Source organism: Cyanistes caeruleus, chromosome 10 (genome assembly GCF_971803275.1).
Source record: "Cyanistes caeruleus chromosome 10, bCyaCae1.hap1.1, whole genome shotgun sequence".
Classification (NCBI taxonomy): Eukaryota; Metazoa; Chordata; class Aves; order Passeriformes; family Paridae; genus Cyanistes; species Cyanistes caeruleus.
Window position 1 is genome coordinate 13,002,386 of NC_141710.1, and position 26,518 is coordinate 13,028,903.

General features: G+C 51.2%; 1 protein-coding gene across 3 annotated transcripts in view; it reads left to right on the forward strand.

Annotated features, from left to right (window-relative positions):
* Positions 1–26,518, forward strand: part of XXYLT1 (xyloside xylosyltransferase 1) — a 33,197-nt gene that overhangs the window by 5,385 nt on the left and 1,294 nt on the right. Inside the window, exons 2-4 of one of the 3 annotated variants that reach the window (XM_086843599.1) lie at positions 392–539; positions 14,451–14,583; positions 19,022–19,140. In XM_086843599.1, coding sequence (XP_086699725.1) covers positions 392–539; positions 14,451–14,583; positions 19,022–19,140 — 400 coding nt within the window. Of the gene's footprint in view, positions 1–391; positions 540–7,826; positions 8,032–14,450; positions 14,584–19,021; positions 19,141–26,518 lie in introns of those variants that run through there. The other 2 variants (XM_086843598.1, XM_023933080.2) reach the window with 2 other exon arrangements.

Here is a 26,518-nt window from a genome sequence, read left to right on the forward strand (position 1 = left end):
CCAGAGCCTGGAGCAAACTCTTGCCTTTTCTGATGGACTCCATATGGGAGACCAGATATGTGCTTGCATCAGGCAGTAGGAACAGACCAAAGAAATAGCCCAAAACATGGGACACACTTGGTAATGTGACGTGGATTCAAGTCCCTGCCCACCTTACAGTTACAAAATGGCTGTAAAAGTCCTCAAGCACTTGACCAGTTCTTGTGTCAAGAGGATGTGCAGGGGCCAGGGCAGCCAGGCCCTGTTGTGCAGCTGCAGTGCCACCAGCACTGTTTGTGCTTTACCCTCCTCCCCCCATCACCCTGTGCTGGTGGGGGCTGAGCAAAGGCTGCTGGAGCTGGGCCTGTCCCCAGAAGCGGCAGCTGAGTGGTGTTTCTGGTGTCTCTGCCAGGTAATAGTCCATGATGTGAATGAGCTGACAGAAAAGCTGTTTCCCATCGTTGAGGCCATGCAGAAACACTTCAGCGCTGGATCGGGGACCTACTACAGCGACTCCATCTTCTTCCTGTCAGTTGCAATGCATCGCATCATGCCCAAAGGTAGGTCTCTGCTGTTCTGCCTGTAACAACACAGGCTCTCTTTTTCTTCTGCACAGAGATGTTATCCAGTGCTATTTGAAATACAAAGTTAATAAACTTTTGGGATGGAGTCCTAGAATTCTGCTCCTTCCTGCAGAGTGATGGACTCATCAGTCCAAGACCACATCCAGGTCTCTGCTGGCATGTGTGACATGAGGTTCTCCTTGTCACATGGCAGCTGGCCCTGCCTTTATGCCTTGAGATGATAAGAGATGTGAGACAGGAGCAAGCAGGCCTGTTCTGTTTGTGTTTACAGCCCCCTTCTCCTTGGGGTGCCAGCTGAAAGAGGTGCTATGTGTCTGTGGTGTAGCTCTGCACTCTTGAGCATCAGCAGAGTAGTTATTGAGTCTTTCCTCTTGGCTTTAGGGAGCTTTTGGAAAGCTTTACTGATTAGCAACCGCTGATCATTTAAGTTCCCTTATTGTACCTCTGCTGTTACCAAGTGCAGAAACAGCAAGAATTCTGCAGGAAAACAAGGCAGCTGGCAGAAGGGGCTTGTCTCAGCTGGTGCCGTTTTCCTCCCCTGGCTGTGTGCAGTTGCCGCTCACGGTACCAGCATGCTGTCTAGTCTTTGGTTGCACAAGTAGGGTTTTGTGTCCTCGGGCTCCAAACCCCTTCACTGGAGCTCCTGCAGCCATACTTGTCCATTCCCTGTGCTGGTCCCTGGGCTCTCCCTGTCAGGTGCCTCACTGGCCTGACATACCAGTGATGGCAGCATCCCTTCCTGGGCTGGTCACATGTCTCCCTAGGCATGGCAGGCTGCAGGTGGCAGTGGTGGCAAGGAGACCCGGCACCCCACCTGGCCATACACCTGCCCCAGGAGGCGCTGACCAGCCTCTCAAAGCTGTGGATGTCATGCAGTAGTGGCCTGTTCCCACATGTGTGCGTGTTCCCAGGGCTAGCACCACTGGCACCAGCAGCTTCCTTGGCATCTGGAGCATCTGCCCAGCTCTAATACTCCCTGCAGACTTCCTACCACAAGTCTCAGGTGCACTCACCCTGAGATGTGAGCAGATATACTTCCCCTGTGCCCCTGCTGAGTCCTGTCCCAGTTTGGCTCTACTCAGGAACTCCTACGTCTGCTCTGCTTCATGAGCCTTCCTCTGTCCTTTGTGGACTTGCCCCTGTTCTCCTGGCATGGCCTTCCCACACTGGCTCCTTAAACAGTGGGGCAGTGGTAGCCCTGAGGGTCCCATCCGAGCTCACTGATCATTACTCTGTGGGCTCCAGCAAATGTGTTCTACTTGGCTCTCCCTCAGACTTGGGTAATTTGGTGTGTGTCTGGTGCTGTCTGCACTGAATGCTTTGAAGTACACTGCATACAAATGATGGTATTAATGCTGGCTAATTCACTCCTTCTGATTCCCTGCTCTGTCTTTACTGTGTGCTAAAGATATCCCTGTCGTGCTGCCTGCCAGCAAGCTGTTTGGTCTGAAATGCCTTTTCTCAGTTCATCAACCCATGAGGCATCTCATCTCTTGGAAAGCTTGTTTGCTCTCCCTCAACCTGACAGGGCTTTCCATGGTCTGTTGGGGCACAGGATGTTTAAAGAGGCATTTTTACAGTTTCATGAGTTTAGTTTTTGTTTCAGAAGCTGCTAGTAAATTTGATTTATATTTCCCTTGCAAGGGAGGTCAAGTTTACTGTGTTGGGTGCCTGGTGATTTATGGGGCTGGCAGGGCTCACCACCCCCTCCCTGTGCAGCCTAGACTGAAGGAGAGGCATCAGGAAAGGCTGCAGCTCTGCTGCCCACTCACTGGCTTGCAGGTGATGTGGGAATGGCACTGGGCTCTTGCTGCCCTGCTGCCTCTGATGAGCTGGTATCTACTGGTCTGAAGAAGCCACCTTGCTAAGCTGCAGGAGAAAGGACCAAGCTTCTTTTTTAGGCAGCACTACCATTTTTCCTGGTGCATTTCTGTGCCATTTCTTCTGCCTTGAATGCTGTGTTCTGCCCTGAGTATTGTCTTTTTGTGCACCTCTCCAAGCACATCTGACTCCATATTATTCACACCACTTTTTTGTGGAATGTAGATTTGATTGGAAGCTTGAGCATCCTCTAGCAGAAATGAAAGCCCATATCTGAATATTAAACCCTCTGGTGTGTTCATTTGCATTTGCATTAATCTATAGGGGTTTTTTTTCAGTAGCAAGCAACCTTTGTACTAAAATTGGCTGGCTTGAGTTTACCAAATATATCATTTTTTGAAGAGAGGCATTTCCACAGTATCGTGATTTGTTTGGAACCTATTGTGATGGGGCATTGACTTTGCAAACTGGTGGCACTGAAAAGTGAACACCAGGTTATTTATATTTTTTAAGGGACTTTTGTGGGACATGTGCTGGCTGCAGGCACATTGCACAGAGGGTAATGGGATTTGCTACTCAGCTGCTCTGTCGTTTACTGTTGCTTGGGACCTTTGCCCAAAAAACTTCAGATCTAAAACCTGCAGCTGCCAAGTTATAATATAACAGCTTCTTAGCTGGTGTAAATCACGGAACACTCTTGCCTTAAATGTCTTACATCAGTGGAGTTAATCTGATTTAAACCAGCTGGGGAGTTGGTATGCAGCACGCAGAAGTGCAGACTGCATAACTCTTGTCTGTGCTTGAGGCTCATAAATCCCGTTTTAATGTGGTGTGGCCAGGCCTGGGGAGCTGGAGCGGAGCTTGATCCATCAGAATGGTTCTGCAAGGAAGAAGTGATGGGAAAGTTATGCAGAGAGGACAAGCAGGTTCAGGCTTAGAAGAAGCTGCCAGGATGAGGACAATGCCAGCATGAAATGGTCTTGAGACTTGCAGAGCAGTACAAAGAGGAGGAGGGAGAACAAGGACCCATACCCTTTCACCTGACTTTTCAGTATGCCCATCCAGAGGGGACCTCTTCCTTCCTGACTGGCTTTGATCCCTCTATCACTTATAATTTTAGTTGTGTGTAACTTCAGGGGGCCCAGCAAGCTTTTTATCACCCTTCTATGGGTACATGAAAGAGTAATGCCTGAGCAGGTCTGTCTGGCAGGCCAGATCTGGGGACAGACTCTTGGTATCACAAGTGAGCGGAGGAGGAGTTGAGGTGACAGAAGGGCAGCCTGGGAAAGCTGGGAGCTCCCCAGGGAATTCTTGGCACCCATTCTTGGCCCAAGTCAGGTAGTTTTCAGGAAAAATTTGTTTAACAAATTTTTTATTTCCTCAGGAGGTGGTGGGCCAAGGGAGAGCCAGAAGCATCCAGCAGCTTGGGTAGAGCTTTGAAAACTGCAATTTGGTGTTTAACTCCATTGGTGTTGCTGATAGTGCTGCAGCAGGATGGCCTGTGGGAGAATAAAGAGCAGAGGGAAAAAGAGACATGACACAGAAGCAGCTTTGTGGCTTATCTCTGCCAACTTAGACAAAGGATTGGTGTCCCTTAGCTCAGGGGAGATTCTGAAACCTGGCTCATGGTACCATGCTTCACACGGAGTAGGGTATTTAGCAGAACTTGGCTGAAGATTGTATTTCATAAATTTGAGGTAGCAGAGTTTCCTGGCTGGTACAAACAGCTGGCTGTCTTCATGGGGAGCAGCAGCATCTCTGGGCCTGGTGATCTCCCCCCCCCGGCAGCATGTGGGGGATTTCTCAGGGTTTCTCTCTCACTGTCCAGGCCAGTCTGAAGGCAGAAGCTGTGGTGAAGGCTGGGAAGATGAACACTGGCTGCAGAGGACCCCTGGGCTCTGCAGGTTGTGAGGGTAGCCCTCATGCTGCATCTTCCAGGAGTTGAAGATGTATCTGGGTACTTGCTGCCTGAAAACTCAGGAGCTTGTTCTGCTGGTGAATTTAGTAAGGCTGTTCATAGGAGGCTTGTAGGAGAACTAAGAGGTAGTGGGAGAAGGGGTAAGTTTCTGTGTGACTAAATAAAGATGCAGAGCTATGAGGAAGGAGAACAGAGTGGAATTGATCATTATATATTGCCAAAATTTATGGCACATCAACATGGTCTCTTGGTAAAAAATGAAAGAGGTTTAGAGAGGGCAGTGGCTTCTGTGTGGGATAAGCCTGGCTGACTGGGGCCCTCCAGTGTGGGAGGGGGCTGGCTGAAGGGGGTCATGGTGTGGTTCATGAAGCCACGAGCCATACAAAACAGAAGTTTGTACTGGGGAACGAGGGAACTGGGGGGACATCAAAGTTGGTGAGAAGGGTGTTCAAAACAGAGTGTGGTGATCTGTAGAGCTCCTTTCTGCAGGATATTGGAGGTGCTATGCTGCCTCATGGAATCACAGCCAGCTGCTGTGTGATGGACAGCATGCCCTGGAGTGTCCTGGAGCTGCCAGCTGTGCAGGAGATGTCAAGAGGACACAGCTGTGAATGGTGGGGGAAGCAGGGGTGGCTTCTGTGGGTGAATAAGCAGCTCTGTGTCTGGGGAGGTGACTGCCAGCAGGGAGGTGTTCCTTTGGCTTCATAACGAGTATCCATACAGGGCCTGTGACACATCAGGATCTATGGGAAGTCCAGTGGTCTCCCTGGCTTCGGACTCTGAACGGGGCAATTTCTCCAGCTCACTATCAACAGCTATACTGATTGTTAAGCATAGACCACATTATAATGTTTGTCTAAGCAGCTTGGTAATGACCCAGCCCCAGTCACTTGGGGTTTGGTGCTGCTTGCAGCAGGATCCAGATGCTGGCTCCAGTTTGGTCTCCCACGAAACTGGTATCAGCCTTTGTCTGCCCTGGGAGTACCAGCCTGGAGGCCTCTGTGAACATCAGCTTATGCCTTTCCCACCGAGCAGAGCTGGGGGGAAGGCAAAGGCCAGCCAGGAAACGTGTTGGAGCAGGCACTGAGCTGTGCTGTGCTTTCTCAGGGCACTTTACCTGTGCCAAGCCTGGGCACCTGGAGCACTCCTGCCTGGCTGTCAAGGTGGAGAGCCTGGAAGCTGTGGGAAGGGGTTAAAGTACAGAGGTACCAGGAAAACAGTCTGTGTACTGGAATAATGCCTTGACTAGTAACTGTCTTCTGCTAGTGTCCTTCTGGAAAAGCCCATAGGCAGCATCCCGAAGACATTGTTGATTGCTTTTGCAGAGATGGGTGCATGAGGATTCAACATTACATCTGCATTGTTTGAATCCATAGCACAGGATTGCCCAGGTCAGACTCTGTTTGCCTGTGGGGTGCCAGGTACCCATGTGTGATGTGTCCCCTCTACAGCACCCATTTGCAGAGTTGCACCATATATATCCTGTGTCACACGGGGCATCAGAGGTCTCTGAGGTGGAGCCTGGCAGAGGGAGATGGGGAGGCATCATTCCCCCTTCTTCCTCCTGTCAGCTGCAAAGCAGCTCCTGGTGCACAGGGCAGATGCCCACAGAACTGAGCAAATCACTGTAATAATTGTAGTAAGTGAGCATTTTGAAAGTGCGTCACTCCTGATCCTTTCCTGCTGGCTGAGCATTGCCATCATTGCTGAGCCCCACCACATCAGGGAATGCAGGGATGCAGCTGTTGGGAGAGGGCTGGGAGGAAAGTGCCCGTGTCCCAGATGCTTCAGGCTTGATTGTGTGCTACCAACAGGGGAGATGCTGGGAAAAGGCACAGGATATTGGGGTCTGTGGCAGAGCCATGTAAGTTGGCCCCAGAGCCATGTGCTCCCAAACCACAGTTCCCAAGGGGTGCTGCAGTAGCTGAAGGGTTTACTTTCTGGCAAAAATGTTTCCATCTTTACTGGGATGGAGGGAATGTTAATAGTTTCTGATGTGCTCTCATAACCTACCTCCCTGCTTCATGCCGCAAGCACGTTAAAAACAGCCGGATTCCCTTCCCAGCCTGTTTCTGAGCTGCATGCACTTATGTCAGATCCTGTGATGGGAAGGGAAGATGCTGGAGTGTTCATTTGGTGAGCAATACGGATAGCTGTGCCAGCCATTGTTCCTTACTGGGGTGAGCCTGTTGTGCTGAGAGAGTTGTTTTCATGATGCTTTTCAGGAGCAGACAACAGCAGACCTCTGAATAAGCCCACCCCAGGTAAACACTGTGAGTCTGTGGTCCTGTAGAAGGGTCCATTTCTGCTGAGATGAACTGCTAACCCCATCTGGCTGCCTGTGGGACATGGTTCTCCTGGCAGGAGAGTGCCTTGGCCCCAGCCCTGGTGTGGAGGAGATGCCAGGAAGGGCTGTTGTGATGAAGGGGATGTGGCTGCTGCTCAGCAAGTGCCTGGAAGCCTCCTGGATGCTGCATCACAGCACAGACCCCTTCCCTGTGGCACTGCTGCCTCTGGGGCCAACGTGGCCTGCAGCCCCCGGGGGTAGTGTCACTTCTCATCATTTCCACTGCCTGCCCCTTGCTGCAGTGCCACCATTGATTATTTTTGGATGTCCTAGATCTGTCAGGCCAGGGCTGGCTGCTCCCCCTGCTCCCATGCAGCAGCAGGATCTCATCACCTGGTGCTGTGGTGTGTGCTGCTCTCCTCTCTCCAGCCAGACCTACTGCCCCGTCCCCAAGGGGTTGGAAGCTGCTGGAGGTCACCCAGTATTGATGCCAGGGCTGCTCCCCTCCACAGCCTCTCCCTGCTCATTAGAGCTTAGCAGGAAGAAACAAGGACAAAATCTGCCTGCAGCCCTTTCCCCCAGTGTGTGGAGTTAACTGGAATGTGAGCCCGGAAAATTTGTTTTCCTGTATCTCTTTTTGGTTTCCCTTCCCACCTCACCTGCTCATTAGTTCACAGCTTTCCATCCACTGTTTTGTAATTTATAGCAACCTGGAATCAAACCTTATTCTGATTAAAAGATTTCCTGCTGCTCTTCCTCCTGCTCCAAAAAGTGTTTTTACACTCCTCCCCCAGCAGTAGCAGATATTAAATACAAGGTAAACAGCACTTCCATCCTGAAACCGATTGCGTGCTTAGTGATGTTGCTGCCTTGGAGTCCAGTTAAGAGCCAAGGTGTTGAGTACTGCTAAATATTAGTCCCTCAGACCTTGATAGATTACAAGAGGACACTTGGATGCTCAGGAAAAATTAATTTCCTGGAACAAAACACATCCATCTCCTGCTGAGTCTTCCCCTTCCCTCAGGAGATGGCTGCAGGGTGTGGAGCAAGGCGATCAAAGTGATGCCACTGTCAATACCTGAGAACACTGTTGCTGCTCCAGACCCCTGAGCTCACCCAGGTACCTGCCCTGCGTGGGTGGTAGCAATGATTTGTCATTTATCTCTAGCAGACAGCCTAATTTTTTAATTAGCTGATAGGCTGATTAGCTGCTGTGCTGCAGCCACAGCTCTGCTCTGCCGGGTGCCTAATCAGTGCTGCAGAAACCTGGTTAGCAGCCGGGCCACTGGGGCAGATCAGCTCCGGCGCTTCCCTGGAACTCTGTGTGCAGAGAGGGAGGCTGTTTGGTGGGGAGGTGGCTGCTGGGCTGTCCCAAGGAGCGGAGGGGACCCTTGGCTGCATGGCAGATGTGAAGACCTGTGTTGAAAGCACGCACCTGGAAGGTAAGCCTGGCGAGCTCTGCTGGTGCAGGGCTTTGTAGCATCATCTTCTCTTGGGAGGGTAGGCTCTGGAGCAGCACCATGTCCTGGAAAAGGGGCTGCAGCCCCCCAAGTTGCCAGCACAGTGGCTGCAAGCTCTGAGGAACATGTCATGCTTGCACACGTGCATGTGTGCCCCTGCCTTGGCTGTTTCCTCTGGGCGAGGCTCTCCGGTGCTGCCAAGGTCAGCTGGGCAGGCAGCAGTGATTAATCCTGGGCGCAGAGGGGAGGCTGCGTGTGGAGAAAACAAGGCCTGGCCAGGGGAGCACACAGCCAGAGAGGAAGCTGCTCACAACCCTGCTGACAGCAGCAGGGAGAGCAGCCAGGGGCAGCTGCCAGTGTGGGGGGTGAGCCAAACCCAGGGAGCCTCTAATGAAGGACAGGATGGAGAACCCAGCATGTTTGTGTAAATAAACTGTGTGCCTCCACACTAGGCTTGTTGAGGTGCTGGCATCCCTGCTTGGCACTGCAGCTGTTCTCGTGCTCTGCTCCCTGCTGCAGCTGAGGCTTTTGGGGACAGCTGGCTGCTGCTGCTGGGCAGTACCCTCTGGGTTGCACAGGGACCTCTGGAGCCTGTCACCCACTCTGTATCTATGCTTGGCCATGGTGCTGGATGTGGGAGTGGAGTTTTTCTTGGCCACACATCTCTCTGAGCCAGTGAGGGCGGAGGATCCTGGTTTCACAGCCAGCACAGGCAGCTTTATGGATCCGCATGTTGCTCCTGCAGGCACGCTGCCCGCTAGAGCTGGCGGCTGCTGCCATGCTCCAGGAGGTTTATTGCCCAATGCAGCCATCTAAGTCACTGCTGGTCCTTCACAGCTCCTTCTTCCCTTGGGATCTTGTCCTGTCATGATGGGGACAGCTAAAAAAACCTGACAGTGCTCAAAGTGATTTAGAGAGTTAGAGGGGCAGCTGTGCAGGTGTGCCCAGCATTTGTAGACCAGCAGACCTGAGATCCCCAGCTCTTCTGACTCCAGCTCAGAGAGCTTTGGTTGCTTGACTCCCTTCTGGTGGTCCAAGTCAAGTGGCAAAATGAACAGCCACGCCCTGGCCCTTCCCCACAGCCCACTGCAGCCCCACAACACCAGAGCTGCAGCCAGCAGGGGACACTCCTGTCACTTGGCTGCACTGTGTCACCCATGCTGGGTGCAGCTGCTGCTGACCCTGTAAAAGGTTCTCGGAGCTGCTCTGCCTCCAGCTGCTCCCAGTCCCAGCCATTGCCAGGCCATCACCCAGCCACCCCCCTGGGCTGCCTCCTGAAGGATGGAGCGGGGTCTTGCCTCCCTGTGTTGCAGGACTGGCAAATGCTGGCTCCATGGGAAAAGGCAAGGTGGTCTGCCTGCATCAGCAATCCCTGCAGTGCCCTTGTTGATCTCTCCTCTTAAAGTACCTATGGCTCCAAAAGTCACTGCTGTGATGCAGAGGAGGTGTGGGGAGGTCAAGGTACTCCCACCTGATATGTGCTGAGTGCCAGTTTAACAGCTGGACTCAATGATCTTAAAGGTCTTTTCCAATCTAAATAATTCCATGATTCTATGTAAGCATCAGAATGCTTAAGTCCTTAAAGACAGGTTTGTTGAAACACATGGAGGTGCCAGTGCAGAGGATGGTGGGAGCAGAGCCAAATTACCACAAGCTTTGGTGACAGGTCTTTGCCTCCAGAGTGTGTGTGAGATTTGGGCACAGTGCAGCCTGGTGGGGTGGTGTCCTGTCCCCTCTGGGTATCCCACTGTTGCTTGCAGCATCTCCTTTGCCAGACCAGCTGCAGGCAGGATTTTTCTGAGGGGGCTGAGCTTATGCTAACATGAGCCTGTCAGTGGGCTGGAGAGTTATAGCACATGCAGTATTTCGATTCTTGCTTCTACTCTACGTCTATTAAACCACTGCTCAATTATCAATGATTTAGACTGCAATGTTTGCTGGACAGCTTCTGTCCTTTGTGCTGTGATTGCAGCTCTCCATTTCACTGTTAAGTTCCTGGACAGAACTCTTCCCTCTCCACTGCCAGTGGTGGCATGCTGCTTCCCCAGATTTGGTGTGGTTTGTATGGAAGTGGAGGGTTTGGAGCCAAGGCCAGCACTTAGACCCCAGCCCTGCTCCTGCTGTCTGGGCTCAGCTTTGCCAGGGGAGTGACCCTTATACAGAGAAAGTTGTTGGGATGAGCATAAAGTACTTTGGCTGCAGAACAGTCTGTGCTGCTCTCAGCAGGTTCCTGCCTTTGCATCTCCACTTCACCTGACCCTTGTTCCATAGGCCTGTAATTATAAACCAAATATTTACATTTTTTAGAGTCCATCTTCTCATCTCAGGTTAGGGGAAAGTGGTCCTATTCCCTGGGCAGGTTCAAGACTGCCCATCTGTAGGCTGCTCTGAACAATAGGAGCAGGTCCTAAAGGGCTGGAGGGGTAATAGCTTCTGCTGATTGCTCACTGCATGACATCCCCAGATCCCTGGCTAGGTCCATCAAAGCAGCTCATCTCCTCCCTATGCCCCCTGCTGCCATTCATGATCCTGCCTGACATTTCTGGGAAGAGGAATTTCATAGAATCTTACAATGGTTTAGGTTGGAAGGGACCCTAAAGTTCATTTGTGTCCAGCCCCCCCTGCCAGGGACAGCTGTGTCACCTGATAGATCAGGTTGCTCATTTAGACCAAATTTGCTCCTACGTGTCACTCCAGTGGTGGGCTGGCCTGGCTCGCTGCACACCTCCTCTATCCCTGCTGTGCCCTGGGGCAGTTTTTGGGGTCCGTGCTTCCTGGGAAGGGCTGTTAGACTTGCTGCAGGAGCTGCCCCCTGCCACAGGGGCTCCTGGGTGCCTTTCAGAGCATCCAGGCAACCTGCTGTGCCCCTCAGAACACCAACGGGGTGCCTGTCTGCTGTCATAGCCCCACTGTTCTGGCAGAGAATGTGCAGCAGTGGTACACGGGGATATGACCTCTGCCTGCCTCTGCCCCCTCAGTGGATGAGGTTGTGGGATGAGGCATCTCTGAACCTGGCCATTCTCCTCTGTACAGGGCCAGGAGGAAGTTTTGAGCCAAGCCTGGAGCACAGCCCTGCTGTAGGCTGCAGTAAAAGATTACAAGCTTTAAATGAGGCCAACCTGTGCTATAAAGCTGTCACTGCTAATGGAGACCATCTCTGCTCTGAGTGGCTCTGGAAGTCCCCTTTCCATGCCATGGCTGGAAGAGCTGGAGCTGAACAGAGTGGAGACAGAGTGAAGACATATTACACAGTATGGTAAAGTTAAAAAACTCACTACTGAGCAGAACAGTCAGCCTTTTCCTACGTTTCCAGCTGGATCTCTCTGAGCATCTTGTGTCTAAGAGAGCACACGATTCCTCCACCCCCACATGGGCAGGCAGGACAAAGCACTTGGTAGAAGGGCGAAAGAGCATGATACATCATAAATATTAGTGCCTGGCCCCTTGCCAGTCCTAAGCAGAGAAATCATCCCAGCCATTAATCTGTGCGTGCAAGCTGCATCTGGCAAAGTGATGCTTAATGTTGCCCATGCTAACTTATGTCTCACTGTTGCAATTCATGCTTGCTTTAACAAAAAAAACCCTAAAATTTCAAAAAATTAAAACAAAAACGGTACTTGGTGCTTTCTGGGTCAGATTTCTTAGTGAGTATTTCCTGGGGGAAACACAGGGCATAGCATGGACCAGTGTGATGGGGTGAGCCAAACATGGGAAGCCGCTAATGAAGGGCAGGATGGAGAACCCAGGGTGTTTGTGTATGTAAACTGTGTGTCTCCATGCTGGGCTTCTTGTGGCTCTGGCATCCCTGCCTGGCACTGCAGCTGTGCTCAGCTCCCTGCTCAGCCAAGGCTTCTGGGGACAGCTGGCTGGGCAGCATGCTCTGGGTTGCACAGGGACCCTCCAGAGCCTTTCACCCATTGAGGTGCTGGGGCAGGCAGGGTTGGAATTGGAGCCTCCTCCAGCTCCTTTCATTCTTCATTGTGATTAATTGCAGTTGGTGTTCATCTGTAATTTTAGAGAACAATAGGATGACGTGCCTCAGTTAATTGAAACCTGATGAGGCATCATACGGCTGCTGTGCACTAGGGTGAGTGGTGCTGGGATGCCTCTGGGAATCCCATCCCTTCTTCCCAGCCTCAGCAGTACCTTATAGGGCTCAGGCTCCCCACATTTCCATGGAGCTGAGCTTGTGCTGTAAATCCAAGGTCTTCTTGTCCTGGGATTTTGTGACCAGTCTGGGTATTCTCAAGTGTGGTAATGTTTAGGATTTGGGGGCTTGCCCCACTGTAGTTTGGGCCACTGAAGAGGTTTGGTGCATTTGGTATACATGTTTTGTTCCCCACTGCAGAAATCCACTGCTCTGCTGATTCATATAACTTGAGTTGCACTGGGCATTTCTGAGGCAGTTCAGAAGGCTGGGGGAAATTGCTTTCAGGTCAAGACCTGCTTTAGCCTGTGGTGAATTACTGTGCCTGGGGTTTAAATCTTTGCAAACAGAGGATTATGTTGATGGTAAATACTAGGTAGGCCTGAGGTTTGCCGTACTGACGGCTGAAGGGAGCATGGCCTTTCCCTTTAGCAGATAGAGCATAATGGATGTTAAAAAAACAAATTGAGATACAGCCCAAGTTGTAGCTTAGATACTATTTCTCCTTGATTTATATTTCTGCTTGGGTGCTTCATAGTGTAAGCAGTATATTTCTTGCTTAACCTCACAGGGCCTTTTTGTTCTTAAATGAGGACAATGTGGTAGGTATGACCAACTGCCAAGAGTCTCAGATTAGTGCAAGATCTGCAAAAAATTCAGAGCTGCTGTACAGCCCAGCATCTGCTTGAAACACAAACACCAAGCAATGAACACTCAAAAATGCAAAACTGCACTCCTGTGCTGGGGGATAACTGCTGGTGCCTGGCTGCTCTTGGTGCCTCTGGGTCTCTAGTCCCATGGTGGCTTTGGGGGCTGAAAACAGAGCAATTGCCTCCTGCTCTCAGCAGCCAGGTGTAGCCAGCAGCCTGTCCCGAGCACAACAGGGTGAGGGGATGAGAAACCATGGTAGTGGGAAAGCTGGAGCATGGCACTGCCCCAGCAACAGCAGCCTGATGGGAAGCCCTGCCTGCAGGTACTGAGCAGGAGGAAGGATAAAGGTTTGGTTTGCTAATTACTCTGGAAGTGGTGGTGACAGGCAGGTCTAGCCTGCAGAGAGCTGTAAGGACACCTGTGCATGATGAGTGGGACCGAAACAGGTTAACACAGTCTTACAATCCAATTAGTGCCAAGTGCTAAGCAAGCTGGCCAATTTGCTCTTGGCTTTTATAACACGTATAAATAGAGGGGGCATTACATAATGCCCTGGGGATAGTTCCATTCACAATCCCTGAGAAGGGCTGTGCTGGCCTGGCCAGAAGATGACCATGGCTTTGCTTGTGGCTGGGAGATCCCATCTGATGGCTTGATCTCTTGTAGTGTTTGCACTTGCTGTATTGCACTTGGCCTGCTGCAATCCATGCAGCATCCTCAGATCTGCCTGGGATGAGCAGTCTCGTCAAGGCACATCTTCTGCACACTCTCCCAAGCAGCATCTCCGTCTTTCAGTCCTGTGTGCTGCAGAGGAGACTGGGACAAATTTGGGCAGGAACCTGACTCTGTTAATGATCTCAGGCTGAGCCTTGAGAATTATGTCCTCCAGCCTTTTCTTGCTCTTAACGTCTCACTGCAAGTGGAAGATGCTTCCATGTCTTCACAGGCCCCCTTGCCTCTGGGAGGGTAACACCAGCAATAATAAAGTCTTCCTGGCTGCTGCAGATCACCAGAAGTTCTGTGCAGGCAGAGGGCTGTAATCTCTTCCTCAGCAAAGCCCATGGCAAGCTGCTGGGAGCTAATGGGTTTGTGCAGGTCATACTGGAGGTGTCATGTGGTGAACAGATGTTGTCCATGATGGGAATTGCTTTGGTATGTTGGACCAGGGATGGATGCTCTCTGGGCTGGAGGTGGGAAACACTCATGGAGTTGGTAGCTGAAAGTAAACATGGGGTTTTGTGGGGCTGGCACTACAGAAGCACTTCCAGAAAGGGAGAGAGGCTGGGTTGAAGCTATGTCTTGTTTTTGTCAGTTATATGGAAAACCAGTTTTCTGGAAGAAAGGAGAGAATGAATAGAAGCAGGGGGTCACTAGAAATAATTTCTGAAGTAAACATACAGTGGTAAATGCTTCATGATGGTTGAAGTTTGTTTGCTTCATGCAGAGGTTGCAGCTGGATTGTGTTTTCTCTGAGTTGGTCGAGTCTTGCCCATGGAGCAGACTGCACCAAATCCTCATTGGGTTCAGTTCCTCCAGTAGCTGCTGGTAATCACAGGTTACAGTTTTGTTTTATACTGCTGACTTTTCCTCTTTGTGCTTTCAGAAATAACACAGATCATCCAGGTAGACTTGGACCTGAAGTACAAGACCAACATCCGAGACCTGTTTGATGAGTTTGACAACTTCCCGGAGGGAGCAGTCATTGGGATTGCCAGGGAAATGCAGCCAGTGTACAGGTACAGCCCCCTCCCTGTGGGGAGCAGGGAGTGGGCAATGGGTGGCTGGTGGCTTCTGTTCAACTCAGGTTGCTCTTCAGAAAAAAATCCTAGGGAGCAGAGGTCTCCCTGCTTTAATCCTGCAGAGGGACTTAATGTGAAACTTGTAAGTTTTTATGAACAAAGTGTACAGTGTTGCTGTGGTTTGTTTGCTTGTTCTCACACACCATCACAAGACTTCCAGAGCCAGATTCTTGATAAGCAGTGCCAAAATCCATGCCTGGATCATCTAGAGGCATGTTTGCCCAGCCAGGCCTGCTGAGGTGCTGTAATTGTTTGTGTGCTGGCACTCAGAAGTTTTGGCTGAGAGTATTGCAGAGAGTAGCGATTGAGTTTGGGCAGCAGTGAGGTTCTGGACCCCTGGAGTGTCAGTGCAGTGCAGCAGGGAAGGCTGAATAGTCACCTCTTGCTGGCCTGGGCAAGCATGAGGGTGGCCTCATGGTTCCTTGCTCTTCAGACCCAAGTTCCACCAGCCACTGATGACTGTGCTGGAAACCACTCATGAAGGGGTGGCTCAGTCCTTCCCACTCATGGACCACTGGTGGGATTCAGGGACACAGATATTTCTAGGTGCTTAGAGAAATTGGTTTAGTTTAGCCTTCATTGTTCCAAGGATGGACCTCAGGTTTTCTTTTAATCCAGGGTAAATCAGATGATCATCCCAGGATGCCTTAATGGATCTTAGCAGAGCTGAGTTTGAGCATCTGAGATGACTTGGCTAGATTTTCTAATCCTAATGGAAAAGTTCTTGGAGAAAGATAAAAAAAGTGTAAGAGGTCTGTATGTCTTTTCCTTCCCTACTGGAAGCCTACTTCCCTACTGAGCCTTGTAAGACATGACCAGCAGCACACCTGGACAAAGGCTGAGCTGCAAAGGTCTGGACCAGCCTTTTTTGCTGCTTGTGCATCCAGATGAGAAGGGGGTAGAAACAGAAAGAAGTTCATCAACAGGGGACTGATGGTCGTTAATCACCACCAATTGCTCCCTGGAAACCTAAACCATATGAGAGAATGTGATTGCTCAAACTGCAGAAGTCACCACTATTCCTGAGCTGGAAAAAAGACATCTCTCTCTCTGTGGCATAAGTGTTGCCTGTCTCCTGATTTGTAGTGTTGACAGGAAGAGTTGGGACTAGAGGAACACGGATGCGTAGGTCTTGTCTCCATAGGATGGCACCATGCTCAGAGAGTAGAGGGCTACTGTATCTGCTTTGGGTGTCCTGACAGGATTTTGGTGCCCAGAATGGCAAATCCAGCCCCAGTTAATCATATCCAATTGTTAGAGCTTAAAGGGGGTTGGAAGGAAGAGCTGCAGCCAAGAGTGGCCACAGGGCTATGGGACTGTGGCCTCGGTTGGCCTGGCAGGGCAGATCCCTGTCGTTAGCGGTGCAGCCTGGAACAGGGTAAATCAAGCATTCATTTGCCTGCAGTTAGTGCAGGGTGGAATCACTTTGTTTTTGTCTCTGCAGGGTTTTGCATTATTTCACTGCATAACTAGGGAGTGGGGATGGTGATCTGCTGCCTGGATGTGGTTTGTGGGGCCGGGCGTGCCTGGAGGGGACTGAATTAAGGTTTGGGGTGCTCTGCTGGAGAGCCTTTCAGCATGGCAGGGGACAAGGCACGGGATCATGGGGCTGAGCACTGAATACCTGACCCAAGCCATAGCCATGTTCTCTCCCTCCTGCCACCCGCAGTGGGGACAAACATGCCAAGCAGTAACAGCCCTCATAGGCTGCATTTTTGGGCTGAACTTTCTGTTGTTGAAGTTTTGACGTTCTGGGTCACTTTGGGCTATGTTGTGCTTTTCTTCTTGTGTTGTTTTGATCTTCATGTGAAAACAAGTTCCTGATCCTTCTTGTCGCCAGATCACCCGTTGTGGGGCGAGCTGTGCAAACTCCAGCCTGCCCTCCTGCCAAGCCCTGCACCCTGTGGGGCTTGCACCTCACTGCTAAAAGGATTTCCAGACACAAACATGAGCTGACAAAGCATGGATGTCTTTGTAAAAAAACCTAAATCTTTACTATTTTTATATTTTAGAAAAATAAGAACATGTTGTAGGTGTAAAATAAGAGGTGTCAGCTCCAGCTGTGTTGTTTGCCATGTGTGCAGACTTGAAGCATTAGTTGGGAAAATGGTTGTGGGGAGGGAAGAGGATTACGGGGTGACAGTGGGGTATTTGTTGCCACTTATGTTTTCCTCACCATTTCACACAGCTCTCTGCAGCACTAGCTTTGCTCCAAAGCATCAGAGGACCTGAGCTGTCCTGAGCTTGCTCATGGACCTGTGGACTCAATTACCTGGGGCAGGGTAAGCCCCATAGGAAAGATGGATGGAGATCAGTCCACCATCTGTTTCTATCAGCTGCCCATTGGCTACCTGGCTGTGGGCTGCACTTTCTAGGCACAGGCTGGGGCTGCAGAAGGCTCAGGCTGCTTTGCTGGTGCAACAAGCAGCACTGGGTACAGACATTCACGGGAAACAAGAGTAAGAGAACAGCAAATCGGAAACATCCCGGAGCCTGTCTGCATATCCTGAAGGTAGGGGAAACCTCCAGACAGCAAAACAGGATGGCACGGGAGTGTTTCCACTCGCTTGACTCATGCTGAAACAATGCCTGGCCACTGTTTGTCTTGGACAAACACATTTCTCTGAGCAACAGGATCTCCTGGCCCTCCTGCTAGGCCAGTGCTGGGATTTAACTGTTGCATAGTCTGGGGTTGGCCTGTCCTTTGGGGGCATTCAGGGTGAGTTGGAGTGGCCTGTGGAGAGCAGTAGCTTCTGCTGAAGCTGGGTATGGATCACCCTGCAGTGTCTGGCAGGAAGTCCTGGATGCAGGGGGGAGGTGGCAGGAGCCCATGTCATGTGCAGGAAGTGATCTGAGGTCTGAGGCCATCAGCATCAGGTTTCCATCTCTCCAGCCACAGCAGGGAAAAGAGGCACCCTGTCCATGGATCAGGTGTGTTGTCCTTCCTGTGGCTTTTGGATCCAATGTGGGACATGGGCTATGGTCAACACCTCTGTGGAGAGGGTTGCAGGCAGAGCTTCATCCCACAAGAAGCTCTCCCTATGGTGGGGTTGTTGAGGACCCTGGTACTGTGCAGCAGCCTCCTAGATGCTTGTGGGTTTTCTGTGGCAGCACTGGATTCCTCCTGCCAGGCTGTTTGAATATCGGTCTGCAGAAGAGCCTCTTCCCAGGCTGACTTATGCCTACTCATGTATATACTTGCAGAGGGTACACACTGTGGCCAAGATCAGGAGCTCTGGCTTCAGTGGGACTGATTTTGATGTAAAGATTAGATTCTGCATCTGAAGTTTGCATCATCCAAAAGGCTTTCCATGCAAGAAGGTGCTTCTTCAGAGTCATAACGTTAATTAATAGGCCTTAATTAATAGGCCTGTTGTCCCCTGCAGCAGTTGTGCTGGCCAGTGCTGCTCACCAGGCTACACAGAGTGATAATGGTCTGTATAAATATTTATGTTGCACTGAGCCTTCCGTGCCAGATCTTGGTCAAATTAAGAAGTCCAGGCTCTCTGGTGCTCATAAGCCTTGCTAAGAAACATGCAGAGAAGCATTGCAGATGCAGCCTGCATGGGAGTGACCAGATGAGTGGGCAGGTCACTGTCCTTGGGGGGTGTGTGGGAACATGCCGGACCTGTGGAGCAGCTCAGCTGTGTTCCCAGCAGTGTAGCTGGGCTATGGTTGGTGATGGAAGCATGGCCTGCTGCCCCTCAGCCTCCTGGCCAGCTGTGAGCAGTGGGGCTGCATCTGGGGCATACCAGGATCTCCACCAAGGCACCATGATGGCATCCTCACACCAGAGTAGCCCAGACCTACCTGTGCCTCCCTGCCAGCCTGGCTTGACTCAGCACTTGTTCCTGGACACAGGAACTCAGTGCTGCCAGGTGCAAAAGGGATAGGACTCCTCATTTCAAAGCAGCCCTGTGGTTGAGAGGAATAGAATGGAGAAATACTGCGGCACTCCCCAAAAAGTCCTGAAAGCTCTCATGTTACTAAAGGCAGAGCTTAAGCCCTATTCTTACTATGTTTCCTGGTTATAGATCCCTCCAGTCACACTGGTGGCATGTGAGAGGAGGCAGAGCAGTGATATCGATTGCACAGCTGCTCTCGGCAGCCTTGGCCTGACCCCGGGCCCGTGTGCCACACCATGCTCCCTGCTCCCATCCCCACAACCATCCCAGCCTCCTCTCTGCCTAAGCAGTGCTGCTGCTGGCACTGGTAGTGGGCTCTGTGTGCCCACCAGTGAGCCAGCACCACCTAGGGCCCTCAGCACTGCCCCCATCATGCTCCTCTTGGATGTGTTCTTGGGAAGGAATAGTCTGCTGGCAACAGGGAGGACCTAACCCACAGGTCTTCAGATGGGTGCTTTTACCCTCTCCAGGTTGGAGGAAGATACCTGCTGTGAAGATGGACCTCAGAAGAAGGCTCAGAGCTTCACAGGTCCAAGAATGCACACAGCTGGGGCTGGAAGGGTGGCTGCTGCCTCCAGTTCCGCGTTGGGTGAGATCTTTACTGCTGTCCCTGTGTCAAAAAGCTAATTAAAGCTTGAGGCATCTTGGGAATCCAGTGTTGGAAATGATAAAATTTGTCCAGTAGGAAAGGATATCTACATCAAAGGGGCAGCTACAGACTACAAAGGGCTGACACTTGGATCCCTGTGTGGCTGCAAGGCCATTCGCCTTTGCCTCTGCCTAAAATGTAGGGAGAACTCAAACAGGACATTATTTTGTAGAAAGGAAAAGCTTTGTTTCTGCTTGTGATCATGTGGGAGGTGCTGTTAGTGTGCTGTGGGCTCAGTGACACACATTTTGTTTGTTTGAGAGCTGCTGAAATGACCCAGAGAAGCCCATTAATGGGTGGAAGCAGAACTGTGCAGCTCCAGCCGTGGAGCCGCAGCACTTGCAGTGCTGGGTGTTTGCTGGAACCTCAACAGTACTGGCCCTAACTCACTTTGTCAGATGTTTGGAAGAGGAAAGGAGTTATCCTGGGCTGTGAGCAGGCTAATGCTAAATCCATAGCCAGGCCAGGCTCTCAGAGAGTTTGGGCTGAGACAGTACATTCTGTACCTTTTCTTGGGATCTAAAAAAAACCACAAAGTACGGCTGACAGCTGCAAGCAAGGAGCAGCTGGATTCCCTAGCTGAGGCAGCAGTGGTGGTTGTAAGATATAACACTGCAGGTGGGCTGTGGCCTGTGATGGAGCTTTCCAGAACTTAAGATAACTATCTCCAGCAGGCAGGTCCTCCTGTCTGAGTTTTACTGGTTTCATGGCGCTTTCATGCAGGCAGGTGGCCCTGACTTGGAGACTTTAGTCTTTTCCAAGGGCTTTTGCCCTGAGGAAGCAGGGAATTGGCATCCACAAAAGGTTCTGTTCCCCAGGCCCCTCAGGAGTAAAGGCAGGAGACTTTGTGCCATTGTGATGTCAATGCTGCCTGCCCACAGTCCTGCAAGCCTCAAAACCTGTGCACTTTGAATTTTAAACCATTTCAAGACTTTGACTTGATTTGTAGCAAGAGCTGCTGTTGGCCGCATGGGGAAAACAGTTCCAGAAATCGTTTGGCAGTGGCTGCAAGAAGCAGCCAAAATTACAGAACAGACAGAACCTGCAAGGAACTGGAAGCAGAATTAATTTCAGGAATTCATTTTTACCTCTGATTGAAAAAAAAATATCCAAGAAGGTAAAGGGTTGTGTTATTTACAGCTCTGAATATATAGGAACCTGTCCAATTTATTCTTGCTATGATGCAAACTTGAAATGTCATTTAAAAACAATTAATAAATCGGATGGGATCTGACCCAACCATAACTGTGCATTGATTAGCACAAATAGCATTAATAATATTAAGCAGCTGGTCAGCTTCTGTGAAGGGAGAGCATCTCCCCTGTTCCTGAGAGTCCCATTGGCAGGCAAGGGTGTCCCAAAGCAGGCAGCCTGTGCTTCCAAGGCACGCAGGAGAACACTGCTAGAGCAAAGTTTATTCTCAGTTGTTAATAGAAATCTGCCATTTTAGCAGTAATTAAGCCCACAGTGTTGTAGAGTATCCCTGTGGATGTGTTGCCCCCCTTCCTGTACTGGTGCTGATAGAGGACAGTCTGACACACACAGGTCGTTGCTCTGCGCTGCCACAGGCACTTGACCTATAGAGGGAAGGAAATTGATGTGACCCAGACAGGGATTTATGGTCCCACCTCTATTTAAAGGATGCTTTTAGCACTGGCATGGGGTATACATGGGGTATATAGTGGTGAGGAGGGCCATCCTTGAAAATCTGTCCTAAAGAAAGGTTTTGCTCACAAGCTGTGTTCACAAGTTGTCATTTGTCATCTATTTAAGAGTTCCTATTTTTGGACTAAGTCCACACAGAAATGTCATCAGTGGGAATCAATTTGCTGCTCTAAATGCAAGCCTTTTAAAAGTTTGGCATGCAGGCTGGGCTGTGGTAGAGACCAGCACTGTACAGACATAATTTGTGCATTACGTGAGAAGTTTATTAAGGAATTACTGATGTCCTCATTGAAGAACTCGGTCTGTTGCTTCATCAGTATTTTCCATGGGAGGGCTGGAGGTCCTGCCTGAGCTGGATCTTTAGCCTGAACCTGTCAGAGAAGGGTAAGGTGGTCCTGGTGTGCACACCAACACATCCTGCCCTTTGTCCAGGGATGGAAATTGGCACTGTTTTGCCCCGGGGTGACATTTTCCCCTGCAGGGCAAGGGGTGCCTGCTGTATTGGTGATGCCACTGCACATCACTGGGTACATGGTGCTCCTGAGAAGCACGGAGCTGGGATTTCCTGGATTGCACAAGCTGTTACAACTAAGGTGCTGTGGAGTGGGCTGGTACTGAACCTGCTGTCCTGGCTCTTTAAGGGGTTTAGCAATTGCACATGGAAAATAAACAGTTAGCAACAAGGGCTGCTTTGTTGCAAAGCTCAGCTCAGCTGGCCAGGCCAAGGTCCAGCTGCCGGGGCAGGAGCGGGCAAAATGGGTTGGATGCTGCTCTGGGTGCAGCCCCGGGTGGTTGCCTCCATTCATGTGGCAGAAACTTGAGAGGGCCCACTTCCATTACAGCAATGCCTTTTGGAGGTGGGAGGAGAGAGAGAGGAAGGGGAGCTGGCCTTTTCCTGAGGGTTAACCTCACAGTCATGATAAGGGGCTGAGAGCTACCTGCCACAGTGAGGATTAGCCAAGAGGAGAAGGGCGCAGGCAAGTTTCTTGGCTGTGCTCTTTCCTTGTGCTAAGGATAAAGGGGAAAAGCCACCATCACCCCCTGAATGGACCATGCCATCATTCCCATCACTCTCTCCTCCCACTGCCCACACCCTCTTCTCCAGGCAGTTCAGAAGCTACTATCTGGGTCTCCCCTTTGCTCTCTCCCATTTCAAGCACATCCCCTGTCCCCATCAGGACACTGCATACTTCACACTGGGGCTCCCATATCACATCTGCCTCTTTGACCAGCTTTCTGGGGCCCTGCAGGTCCCAGGCACCACCAGGTGGGCAGCTCAGCCAGGGATTTGTTTGGTGGGACCACAGCCAGGTGCGTGTCCTCCTGCCACCCCAGGGAGTCCTGGCAGCACACAGAGCAGGGAGCAAGGTGCACTTGCCTCACTGCTCATTGCACAGGAGCAGTAGTGTTTGCCAGCTGGGCATGTGCCTGCAGCTGGGGATAACGCCGGCAGCCATCCATGTTCTGGCTCAGGAACTGAACAACATATTTGGAGGTAGGAGAGCGTGTGCTTGTTGTTTTCGTTGGTGTTTGGGCTGGCAGGGCTGCTGTCAGAGTAGCTCAGAGAGGGATGGCTGGCAGCCCGTGCTTCCCTTCTGCTCCAGGAGCCTCATGCCTGGCTGGATGGGGCTCAAAGTTCGCCAGCCCCTGAACCCCGTGAAAGAGGCTTGCTGACAAAATGCGTCCTCAAGGTACTGGCCTGCTGCTGCTGCCCATCCTGCTCTCCCAGACAGCTGCCCAAACTCTGGCAGCACTTGGCAAGAGGTAGGAGCAAATCAGTGAGCTCCAGTAAGGAGATGACTGTTTCTGGGATGCTTATTACATCCAGACTCTTGCAGATCCCCTATTTTTGTGGCTCTATCCCATGACTGTTGGCTTTGTTTCCCCTTTCGTGAGGAAGAGGCCATGCAGCCTTCCTCGCTGGGTATGATGCTGCATAGGCTCATGCAGTGGACACTGGCTACACCCTGCAGCCTTCTAGGAGCATCTTCTAACCACAGCCACCCTGGGTTTGGCCTGGCGTCTGATTTCACTTCATGTCTTTTTGAACTGTCTCCTTGATTCCCCAGATGCCTGTGGGGGGAGGCATTCCTGGAGATGTGGATACATGGGGAAGGTCCACATCCTCAGCAGCAAGCCCAGAGGCAGCTGCACAGCTGGTGTGGCAGGGTTGCAGCCTCTTGAACATCAGATGGGTATAGGCCCAGTCTACTGTGGGACAAGTGCTTTGAGCTTGCTGCTGGTCTCCCAGCTGGCAGTAACCCTTGCATTTTTCCTTTCCTGCCAGCTCAGGCACCCAGTTGCTTTACCAGAAGTTTTCAGCTCATCCCATGAAGTTGTTCCATCACCCAGAACTGAAATAAATACGTGGAAGTACACAGATTTGGACAGTCTTTCCCCCACTTGTTTGTCCCATGCTGCACATGAAAACAAGAGAAGGCCCTGCAGAATACAGCTGGTGGGTGGAGTGGTCCCTCCTGCCCTGGCAGCTGTCCCCAGCGAGGCGTTTGGAAGGGTGTGATGGCAGCTCTGTGAGCTAGGGCTCGTGACTGCCAAGCTGCGAGGCAGGGGAGGTGCAGCCGCAGCGCCCTGTGCTGGGCCAGCAAGGGAAGTCCTGCTGGAAGCAGCATTTTTTATCTGGGCTGCCTGGGCCTGGTGTTTGAATGCTTGGAAATGCTCTTCTCCAGATGTTTCCTAGCACACGCCGGCTCGGTTTATAAACAGCTCCTCAAAGCAAAGCCTGTTGGGGCTGCAGGCGGGTGGTCATGGCAAGCCCCACACGGCATCCCTGCACCATGGCATGGGGCCTGGGGCCACAGGTCACCTCTGTTCCCTCCTATCTAGATGAGTTGGAGCAGTTAACAAAAGCCCCAAATGCCTCCTCTTCCTTTCTCCTCCCTTTCTCCTGGCTAACAGCTTCCTGCCCCGATGCATCCTGGTGGTGCCAGCATCTCTGGGCTGCCTTCCTGCCCAGGCTTTTGCTGCTGGGGGCACAGAGAGGAGGACACACTGCCCTGCCTGAACTGCCTGTTCCCAGAAAGATTCTGGCCACTCCAGAGTCAGGGAGACATTTCCATTGCATCCAGTTGGGGTTCAGTTCCTCGATGATTGTCTCCAGGGCACCTCCTGACAGCACGCTCATCCAGCCCCTGGAGTTTTCCCCTTATGTTTTGCCAAAATTTGAGGTGAGTGCTGAGGGGCAATGTCAGGCAGGACAGAGTGGAGTGGGTGGAGACTGTGTCAGCTGTTTGGCTGGTTGATGTGCTTTGCCAGCCCCATCTCCTCTGAAGAGAACAATGCTCTCATATTCGTCACTCCTTCCACTTCTAACTGGGTGGAGGTGCCTTTCAGCCATGCTCTTCACTGTCCTGGTCCCTACAGAACAGCACCAAAACCCACTTGAGAGACAAAAGCCAAGAAAAATCCTGTCTAAACAGCTGCTGATTTTTTTAGACATGCTGAAAGGTATCCTGCCAGTGGCCCTGCCAGGATACCTTTCCCTTGGCTGGCCTGAGCCCAGCAGGGACCAGGCTGCTGTGCTCAGCTGTGAGCAGGTTCCCAGACCATCGGCACTGCAGAGCCACCTGCAGCTCATCATATCCTGGATCTTACCTCAGCATCGCTCCCAGGGGATGGCCCTACCCTCCCTGCCAGCCCCACACCCCACACACAGCCGGGGGAGGACAGCCCTGTCATGGCCTGCGCTGGGAGGAAGGGCTGAACAATTGCTGCTTGTCAGTCTGTCTCCTCTTCCTGTAGAAAAGGGCACGTTATCAGCTGTCCATAAGTCATCCGGGGAACGGCATTGCTGAAAAATTGAGTCATGTGATACAGATTTGCTTTAGCCCCACCATGGCCTGGCAATGCTGAGGGCCTGTGTGCTTACAATTTCTTTTATCCTGGCTGTTTTCAGTGGCTGTAATCTTGTCCCTTAGCTTGGGCAGCATGTGTTTGGAGGTAAGAATGTGAAAGGAATCAGCTTCGCTGCTGTGGAGCTGGAAATGTGTTTCTCTCTGTGGCACTGCTTACCCTCTCTGTGCTGTCAGCTTCCAGCATAACGTTCTGGGCAGGGGGATGGCTTTCTTGGCACTGCTAGGGAGAAGCAGAGGATGCAGAGGTGGGCTTGAGCCACTTCCTGGATCTGAGCACTTCAGGAGGCTAATTGGTACATGGCAGTGGCTTGTCTTTGCAGGCTGAGCTTCCCTCTAATGATGCATGGAGAATGTTTTGCCTTCCTTTTCTAAGGAGCAACCGATCCACGAGTTGTCTTTGCCTGTCCTCAAGACACAACTGCTCTTTGCAGAGGCAGAACACTTTATCCTTTCCTACCCTTTAGATCCAATGAGCTCTGCTGCCCATGAGCTCTGATGAGGCAGCCCATCCTCCACTCCCCTTCTCTGGGAAACATGGATATGACTGCTTCAAGACGGAGCCCTCCTTCCATGGAAAACTGGCATTCGGAAAAACCCTTTAGGTTCTGAATCAGGTGAAAGGGAGTGGTGTAAAGACCCTTAATGAAATGGGAAATACCAGTGCTTTAATGGAAAGTTTTAAGGAAGTGATGCTGCATGATGCAAAGTGGTTCTCCAGATCAGGAAATAAAAGATAGTCACAGTTGACATCATTAATAGATCCACATTTTTTGCTGGGATAATTATCCTGGTGGCTGAATCCTGGCTGTCACCTTGGCCAGTCTCGCTGTGCTGGGGATCCAGAGCACAGGCCAGAAGGATGAATTTGATAGTCTGATCTCTGTACAAGCTGTAGGAGTCACTGGGCAAGTGTCTATGGGAGCTCAACATGGCTTCTTAGAAGAAAAATTTAAATTTAAATGCTTGCAGTGGAGAGCATTGCCTCTGGAGCTGTCCCAGGGGCAAATGTCCCTGCATCTTCTTACATCTGAGGGAGTCCAGCTTCCAAGCATGGGTCCACTTTAAACATTTGGTCACTAAATCTACCAACAAGTTCTCATCGCCTTGAGCTGCATGGAGACTTGGATGACATCTGACAGGTTTGAAGAGGAACCAGTGGCAGGCTTGGCTTATGCTTTCTAACAGTGTTTCTCCTTGACTTCTTCAAGGTGTAAAAAGCCCTTTCTGTAACTTTACCTTAAGTGTGAGGGTTAGAAGAAGAGAGCAGTCCTGGCAGCCCCGGGCTGTGAGATGGTAGTGGGGGTCATGAATCCCTCCTGCCCTCCTCTGTCAGAACAGGCTCAGACTGCTTTCAGGTACTCAGCTTTGCAGCAGATGATGCTGTTTCAGGGAAGAAGACTTTCAGATTGAATGTGAGCAGCGCTGGGGGGCAGATCCAGCTTCTTGGGGAATAGCATGGGATTAATTCAATTCCTGCAAGTGGGAGTAGCCAGTGTATGTATGGTAAGGTGTATTCTCTGATGCAGGACTGAGAAAGGAGCCAAAGAAATTGCTGGGCTGCTTGCTTAGGTAATTGAAATTAGGACACTTCTGATGGTTCACCCAAGGCACTGGGGATGTGGTTTTGTCTCTCTGAACAGCCTTGTGAGCAGTCACATGATCCTGTGTCCACTTGGCTCACCAGAATGATGCTGGTAGAAACAAAAGGGGATTTAGGAGATGGTAAGCAGTGTGTTTTGAAGTCTGGGCAATATCCTGTGCAGGGGGATGGAAAGAGAGGC